Source organism: Psammomys obesus, unplaced genomic scaffold, assembly GCF_907164565.1.
Source record: "Psammomys obesus unplaced genomic scaffold, mPsaObe1.curated_primary_1811, whole genome shotgun sequence".
In the NCBI taxonomy this organism is placed as follows: Eukaryota; Metazoa; Chordata; class Mammalia; order Rodentia; family Muridae; genus Psammomys; species Psammomys obesus.
The window spans coordinates 13,308,949-13,318,265 of record NW_026596143.1 but is presented as its reverse complement, the minus strand read 5'-3'; the positions used below and the strand labels follow the sequence as shown (position 1 = coordinate 13,318,265).

Sequence of the window (9,317 nt, the reverse complement as noted above, 5' to 3'; positions counted from 1 at the left end):
CTGAGCGGTGCGGGGCTGACAGCCTGGCGGGCGCCGCGCGGCGGAGCGGGCGGCACGTGCGGTGTCGCGTCTGTCGGACTGTCAGCCCCGGGCCGGGGCGGCGGGCGGCGGGCGGCGGGCGGCGGGCGCGCCTGTCAAGAGCCCCGCGACTTTGGGCCGGACCTGCCCGACCTGTCAGGCTCCGCGCGGCCGGGCCCTCGGAGGCCGGGGCCCGGGGGAGCCGGGGACAGGGCTCCTGGAGCTGCTAACTCCACGTGATTTCATTGTTAACTTACTCTTCGGGCTGTGTTTCCACGGCGTGGGACCGGCGGGGCGGGCGGACGGCCGGCTGCGGGGCTCCGCCGCTTCAAGTTTTTAAAGTTCCTCGGGCTTTTTAAATGGAGGGCGCGAAGGTGTGTTCTGGGGTGGGAGGCAGAGGGAAGGGCTTTGGCAGCCTGTCGGTCTTTTCTTTCCAGGCGCTAGTTTACTTTCTGAGAGTTAGGGTTCAGCTCCTCAGCGTTAGTTCTGCAGACCTGGAGATGGGGGAAACTTCCGGCCGGAAAGACAATGAGTGGCTGTCATTCATTCTTTTCACCTGAAAGCTCAACCGCGCAGGCTGTTCCCAGCCTCTTAGGTCTTGGGTCTCCTTATTTTTAAAGTTAATGTCCATGTAAACAACAACAACAACAGCTCTCCTTGAGTGATAATTCTGATACTTGTCCCCTTAAGGCTTTCACCAAAGTGAAGACCCTTTAGTTAGCTAATTTTGAAATTAAATTTGGCCCCAGGTGCTAATGTTGCATCCTTTTTCATTCTTACCGGAGTCATAGTATACTTTCTTCCCCAACATGTATTAGTTTTCCTTTTGCTTTTAACGTCGCTATTAAGAATACTTGCTGGAGGACATGACCCTTATGTCTTTCTATCTGTGTTTATATTGTGCATGCCCTCCAGAACAAGAGAAGTTCAAAGTTAAGCAGTTTTGGAGGAAAAAGTTTAGAAGTCATTATTTTATTGATTAAAAAAAAAAAAAGTGTATCTGACAGATTCTTGACCCAGAAAAGTAGTATTTTTGTTTTACTGACTAACGTTCACTCTCAGGTAGCAATCTCAGATTCACATTTTTATTAGATCCTCTTTTCTATAAACACACAAATAGGCAATACTTGTTTTCTATACTGTACATTTCATATATAGTATGTACATTTGATTCAAATGATTTTAGGCCTTATTTCTAGCTTATCTGCACATTGCTTATAAGTACTTTGACAGTTGTTATTTCTTTCAGATGTGGGCATAAGTGACACTTTGAATGAGATTGGGTTATTTTAAAATTCTTTAAGTACTTTCAAACTAAGCAATTTTCATTGTTTTTGTTTGCATTAATAGCCTTATTGTGATATGTGAAGCATGTATATTTCCTTTAACTAGTCAAATTGTTCTCAGTGTTTTTTGTATTTCTTATTGATCACTATTTTATGCACTGGAATTTTGAAAGATGATTCACTCTTGCTTTCATTGCAGGATTCTTTCTACTAATCCAGATCCTTGTTGAAGTGCTGAATAGTTTCTTGGGGGAAAATGTGGAGGAAGAGTTGAATCCATAGTCTGGTGAGCACAGATTTCGGAGAACAAAATAGCGCTTCTCTGGTTAGTTATAGCTTAAGGTCATTCACAGACCATCTCATTTTATTTCCTCAGTTTACCTTAACTGCTTATCTTTTTTTGCTTCTGTTTTTGTTTTAGTGGTTCCCAGTGATTATTTTAGAATAGTGATAGTACTGTATTTCAACTCTTAGGAGTACTTGATAAACACATGGCTTTAAGGAAAGACTGGGATGTTTCAGTTGACAACTTATTTATAGGGTGGGCGTTGATAGAAAACTGACGTTATTTTATTGCTTTTCAGGCTTAAGGTACTCATTTTCCACTTGATGCCAGGAATGGGCTGTGTGGAGTGCAAGACTGTCTGTGGAGCGGAGGCCCGTGCTGGTGCTATTGAGGAGTTTGGAGATGTTCAGAGAACCAGTTGTTTTCATTTCTAAGGTAAAAGTAGGTTGCAGTTCTATTTTGTGAAAGGAGGGAAGACTCAGGCCAGAAATCTTGTATGCTATGGTTAACTGGTTCCTATCCTCCGAGAATCTTGTTTTCCATGGTGTAAGACTTACTCAGCATCAGGATAAAGGATAACGACTCTATGGATATACAGAATCCTTCACCATGGTAAAACTCGCTAACCCGCTGTACACGGAGTGGATTTTGGAGGCCATCAAAAAAGTAAAGAAGCAGAAACAGCGACCTTCAGAAGAAAGGATATGCAATGCAGTGTCTTCATCCCATGGCTTGGATCGTAAAACTGTTCTAGAGCAGTTGGAGTTGAGTGTTAAAGATGGGACGATTTTAAAAGTCTCAAACAAAGGTCTCAATTCCTATAAAGATCCTGATAATCCTGGTCGAATAGCACTTCCTAAACCTCGAAACCATGGAAAATTGGATAATAAACAAAGTGTGGATTGGAATAAATTACTCAAACGGGCATTTGAGGGTTTGGCAGAGTCTGGAGGCTCAACTTTGAAAAGTATCGAACGCTTTTTGAAAAGCCAGAAGGATGTATCTGCTGCCTATGGAGGCAGTGCTGCCTCTGGGTTCCACCAGCAGCTACGATTGGCAATCAAGCGTGCCGTTGGCCATGGCAGACTCCTTAAAGATGGACCTCTCTACCGGCTCAACACTAAGGCAGCCAGTGCTGAAGGGAAAGAGGGCTGTGAGTCGCTTTCTTGTTTACCTCCTGTGTCATTGCTTCCACACGAGAAAGATAAGGTAAGAAATGTTTGCATCAGTGCTTATAGGGCAGTGAGAATAGGATTCACATTAACGTTTCTGGGAAGTTACATAGAAGGTTAAGACTTGGGGGAGCTTTTCTGAGTTCTAGCTATGAAAACCCAATAGATACTAATTGTTCTAGCAGTTTAAAATCTTTGAAGTCTAAGATTCAGAGTATAGAATGCTGACTTAACTACAGGAACATATTTTAGCTTAGCATGAAAACTTTTGATTGAAGGTTCTTACAGTACCTTACTGTTGCAACTTAGAAATGCTGGGGACCTTATTTATTTATTTATTTATTTATTTATTTATTTATTTATTTATTTATTTAGGGTCTTGTTATAAAGTCCAGGCTAGTCTCAGTCCTTATTATCATCTTGTCGCTGCCTCCCAAGAAGTGCTGGAATTAATTACAGGTGTGTGCCACCACACCCAGTGTGGCTCTGTATATGACGAAATCCCAAATGTTATTATTTGTGGCAGCTGTAGTCATATGGAACAAGAATACAGTATCCTGTATTATAAAAAGTATGGAGTGTTTTGTACCTTACTCTTTTTTTGTGCCATTACTGTCGCTTTATGCACGTGAAGGTATATCTTAACAGTTAATTTTGGCCCTTAAGTAGGCTATTTGGGGACGGAGAGAATTTGTGTGTGACTGTTGTTTTATATTGATAGAATGTCATATCAGTACAAGGTATTCTGAATTGTTATTTGGAGAGTGAGCTGTTCATTGGCAGTGTATATATCAAGGAAGCTACTTCTGGGCAGAGATTTTTGTTTGTAATATAATTAATTTCCCCTTTCCCTTTGCTCTTTCCAAACCCTCCCATGTACCGTTCCCCAATCTTTTTCAAATTGTTATTGTGTGCACACATGCATACCTACATGCCTACATACATAAATACACAAACATACATACTGCATACATATGTATGTATTACTAAGTATAACCTGTTCAGTCCTAATTGTTACTTGTTTGTATGTTTTCAGGGCTGACCGTTTGACACTGGACAACCAATTGGTGTGCTCTTCCTTGGGGAAGGCCACCTCTCTCATTCTTACCTTTCCTCAGTTTTCTATAGTTCTTTGTGTAGGCTTGAGGATTTGTGGGCTTTTTTCTGTCTTTCGGCATGTTCATTGTTGTCATCCTTGTTCATTTTGTAGTTCACTGGGACTAGAGTCCACAACTCTGCATTTTGGTTGGTTGTGGTTTTCTGTAGTGGTCTCCGGTTGTTACAAAGAGAAGTTTCCTTGATGAGGGGTGAAGATGACACTTAACCTATGGTATAATGACAAATGTTAATAGATTGTTGTCAGGGATTTAGTAAATCAGTGGCTATAGTTTCTTCTCCAGTAACCATTACTTCACAAGCACTGAGTAGTTAGATTCCAGTACCAGGCATGGGATATCTGTCTTGTTGAGCAGGTGTTAAGTCCAGTTAAAGAGCTGTTAGTTACCATTTAGGCATGTGTGCCACTTTTGCACCCTGAAGGTTATCATGCAGTGTTGGTCCTTGATGTGGTTCGTGGACGTCGTAGATGGCTGAGATGGTTAGTTGCCTTTCTCCTTTGGAAGCTTGCATGGTACTTTCTGATACATAGTCTTCAGGGAGGGGCCATTCAGGTCAGGTCCAGCTCAGGATCCTCTGGGTTCTTTTTCTGAAGTGCATGATGTCTTCAGCAATAGGGATTTACCTTCTACTCTGGGAGGCAACCAAGGGCAACAGCAAGGCACTATATGTTTTGGGAGTTTCTTGGACAGCCCTGACCAGCAACTCAAATTGGGTTTTTCTTTTATTAGGTGGTCTTTGGCTATTATTAGAGTGGTCACCACTAGTCCAGATAAGAAAAGTTCTTTAAAAGTATGCATATTTTTACAAATATGTATTATATACCTGTTTTGTGTATTAAATACCTATATGTATTATAAGGTTTGTTTGTTTGATTGGTTTGATTTATGTGTATGTGTGCTTAAATAGTTAATAGTATGATTCTTTGTGGCTTTTACAGACATCCTGTTCTCTTACCTACCTTGCTCCTCCTCTTTCATCCCTAAAGAGCACACATCCTTTCCCATTTTCCCTATCAGATCACTTATATTCTCTATTGCTCTTTACCTCCTCCACCTCCTGCATTTGCCTCCCTCTCCCTCCATAAGGAGCCCCCTGTATTTTACTTTTGCATGTGTATGTCACATCCTTTAGAGCTAGAGTAATAGATGGTTGTGGTGTGCTTGAAGTGGGTGTTGAGAACTGAACTTGGGTCCTCTGGAAGAACAGCAAGAGCTCTTTAATAGCTGAGCCATCTCTCCATCTTTCATTGTAGTTATTAGTATCTCATTAACCTACAAATTTTTGTTCAAATATCAATTAGAGAGTATTTCTTGGGTGTGTGTGTGTGTGTGTGTGTGTGTGTGTCTGTCTGTCTGTCTGTCTGTCTGTGGAGGGGCTGGAAATGGGGCTCACCTTTCTAGGTAGCTCAGATTGGGTTTAGCCTTGTAGAAATCCTCCTGCTTCATCTCCCAATACTGAGATTAGAGATATGTGCTACCATGCCTGGCACTGGTATATTTCATTAGTTAAATATAATAATTTTTAAAAATTATAACCGTACCAATTTTTCCCTTCTCTTTTTCTTCCTTCAGAATCTTCCCTTAGTCTTTCAAATTTTATGGCCTCTTGTTCTTTAGTTGTTGTTACATATAAACATATTAGTATACATATATTTCTAAATACATAAATACAACCTGCTCAGTCGATATAATGTTAGTGTAGGTATATGACCCCAGGCTTGATATTAGAGATCTAATTAGTAGGATTCTTCTTGTAGAAGACTATTTCTCCCTCTCTGGTATTCTTCAGTTGCCTGCAGTTCTTTGTTTAGGGTTGAGGCCCCTCAAGCTTACCCCTTTTATGTTAGAATGTCCGTTGGTGTTTTCATAGTTTAGGTCTTGATAGGTAGCCATGTTGATGATGAGACTTCATGAGTGTGGCCTCTCTGACATTTCTAGGACACACAGTCTCACAGTAAGCTTCCTTTTTCCTTGGCTCTTAAAATCTTTGCTCCTTCTCTTTTACAATGATCCCCCAGTCGTAGGTGCAGGGTTTGTATTATAAATGTGTTGGTTGGGGCTGGCCTTTACAATTCTGCATTTTGATCAGTTTTCTGTAATGTTCTCTTTTGCAAAGAGAAGTTTCTTTGATGACCAGGAAGAACCACACTTACTGTGGATATGAGGATAAATATTTAGACTGTAGTTAGGGTTGTGTTGGTTTAATAAAGTGGTGGTTGTATATTTCTCCTCCAGGATCCATGACTTCACTAGCCCTAGGTGTTGGCCAGGTTTCCAGTACCAGGACATATTTTTTATTGAGCAGGTCTTAAGTATAACTAGAATGAGCTGTTGGTTACTTCCAAGGTGTGCATGCACCCTTAGAATTATTGTACCATGTTGACCATTATTGTGGGTCATAGGTGTCATAGCTGGGTAGGACTGTTGGTTGCCTTTCTTCCTTAGAAGCTGGCATGGTGCCTTCTGGTAAGATGAAGGCTGGTCCTTAGGAAGGAAGCTTAAGGTCTGATCCAGCTCAGGTCCTCTGGATCCAGTGTCTGAAGTTCATGGGTTCTTCAGCAATAGGACTTCCATCTCTGGGAGGCAGCCAAGGACAGCAGGAGATGGCTATATGTTTTGGGAGTCTCTTGGACTGACCAACAACTCAAATCAGGGCTTCTCATGTCTGATGTTAGAATTTTTGCCTATAGCTCATGGGAGTATTGTCAGCCCAGATGGGAGGATTTCATTTAAACTATATATACATATGTTAACACATTCTTAGATGTTGTTATATGTAATTTTAGCTAGCTAGATAGTAATATGCTTATGACTTTTTCGGGCAGTCCTTACTATTATTTTAGCCCCTTCCTCTTTCCTCTGTATTTATTTCCCTCCGCTTCTTTAGTGTCTCCCCCACCCCCATTTTTCCCATCACATCACCTGTGTCCTGCTATTTCTTTTTCTATTGCTCTTCCCTGCCCCATGGTCCCTTTATAATTTCCTGGTTTCTGCATTTATTCCAAGTTATATATTCAACGTCTGAAAACTTGGGTCAGGAACCACAAATAGAGAGAATATGTGATGTCTGTTTTACTAATCAGAGAGGTCTGGATTACCTCTCTCAATATGATCTTATCCATTTACCAAGGGTCCAATATAGTGCATTTTAGTTAAAAAAAATTATTATTTGTGTATTTTTTTTTGTGTGTGGTATGTATGTATGTGCATATACCTGAGAATGCCAGAGAGGTCATAGAATTCTCTGGACCTGGAGTTATAGGCTCCTGTGAGAAGCCTGGATGAGGGTACTGGGAACCATCCCAGTCCTCTGAAAGAACAATTTTTTAACCACAAAACCATCTCCAGCTTTCTTAGTTAAATTAATATATATATTATTTGTTTTGTTTTTGAGAAAAGATCTCAAATATCCCAGACTGACTTTGAATCTCTCATGTAGCTGAGGGTGACCTTGAATTTCTTAGGTTCCTACTTCCACCTTCCAAACTCTGAGATTACAGGTACATGCCACCAATGGCAGTTGATGTGTGGATTGATCGCAGAGTTTCATGTGTGTTAGCCAAGCACTCCTCAAATTGAGGTACATTCCTGCCCTCATTGGTGAAAGTTTTAGAGATCTATTTCGGGGTTTTGTTTGCCCTGTAAACTTTGAGCTGAAAGCACACTTTTACAGATTGAGGATCTGTAATCTTTTTATTTTGTTTCTATTTGGTTATTTTTTTTTTTTTTGAGACAGGGCTTCTCTGTGTATCTCTGACTGTCCTGGAATTCACTCTGCAGACCAGGCTGGCCTAAAACTCAGAGATCTGCCTGCCTCTGCTCCCCAGTGCTGGCACTAAAGGCCTACAGACTGTACCGCCACTGCCCAGGGAGGGTCTGTAATCTTAACAATCCAAAATAATTTCAATTTTGAAACATTTGACCACAAAGTGAATGCTCTTACTCAGCATAATGGCTCAAAATGGGGATTTTAGTTTAGGGATATTCAGCTGCTGGTGTCGCTGCAAATAGTAAAAAAATTGAGGATCTCTGGAATCTGAACTATTTCAGTTTCTAAGTATTGTGTAAAGTATTAAAGGGATTTCTTGCCTTTATATCGACAACTTGTCATCATGAATTGATGCAGAATCCCATTCATAAAAATAGTTCTATCATTAGGCATTTTAAAAGAGTATATGTTAAAGTGGACAAGTACATTGGGCCCTGTTTTGTAGTTTGATGTTATATGAACACCTATCTGTAGGAACTCTTTCTTTTTTTTGGAACTCTTTCTTGATGAAGCTAAGTAAAATGTGGTTGTATTATTATAATTACTATCAAATTATCCAATGGGTTGAATTAGTGGATTTGCTGTGAATCAGTTATTATATATTCTTGTTAGAATGCCTGGGTATTTGCATTTATAGTAATTCCCCTTACTTGAAGTGTGTGTGTGTATTTATCTGTCTGTGTTCCTGGAGTTGAATGCAGGAGTCTCACACAGGAGCTTTAAGAATGAGCTGTCACTGAGCTATTTTTTAATTTTATATTTTAATTTTAAAAATATTAGCCTTACATGAAATGTCAGTGTACATATTCTTTAAAAAGTGGCCTATACTTCAGGACAAATCCTAATACTAGAATCCTGGAACTTGACTTTTGGAAAGAGCTTGCAGGATCAGTTTTGCAGCTGAACTGAAGACCTTTTTCCTAAGGCCTTGCATTAAGGACATTTCATTCAGTAGAAACCTACTGGTTTGCTTTGATTAGAAATATCTGTCCATTACTACATAGCTCTTATATGTAGTGTTACTAACTGAAATTACTATATGTGGAAGTGTATATTTAGGAAGATTATATTTCTTTTGACTAGAATTTCATGTGACTTATCAGTAGAGTGTACTTTGATTTTATTTATTCTCAGCTGCTTTATAATATTTATGAAATTAGAATTGATGAGGTTTATTCTATATTTTGAATTTTTTTCATACGCTATTTTCAATAGTTTATTTCTTGAATGACTTTCCCAAAGATATGAAGAGCTCGCTTTCCGAATTATAATACAGTGAACTCAAAGGTGAGAAATGATTTCTCCTCTGAGCAGATTATATATGTCCTCCTTTCATTATATTTTAACTACTTTTCTTCCTCTCTTTGAAACTGCCTAGTCAGTTTCTGTGAAGAATGGGTTGGTTTGCTGTTATGAACCTCTGTATTCTAAACATACATGAACCTCCAGAGTGTATTTGGCAGTAATGGAGAAAGGAAGATGTAGGTAATTCTGCTTTTAGTTGCCAGTTAATTCAAATAGGTATTGAGTACCTGTTATAGGCTACACACAGTACTTGGAAGTATGCGCCAGCCCTTCTGGAATCTGCTGTATCTATTGATCTGGTCAGCTGAGAGGTATTTATTATATTATATTATATTATATTATATTATATTATATTATATTATA

At 39.7% G+C, this 9,317-nt stretch overlaps 1 protein-coding gene across 2 annotated transcripts in view; it reads left to right on the top strand.

Moving 5' to 3' along the window:
* Positions 1-9,317, top strand: part of Kat6a (lysine acetyltransferase 6A) — an 81,156-nt gene that overhangs the window by 669 nt on the left and 71,170 nt on the right. The window contains exons 2-3 of one of the 2 annotated variants that reach the window (XM_055593481.1): positions 1,504-1,590; positions 1,889-2,799. In XM_055593481.1, coding sequence (XP_055449456.1) covers positions 2,200-2,799 — 600 coding nt within the window. In that variant the 5' untranslated portion in view covers positions 1,504-1,590; positions 1,889-2,199. The other variant, XM_055593482.1, reaches the window with a different exon arrangement.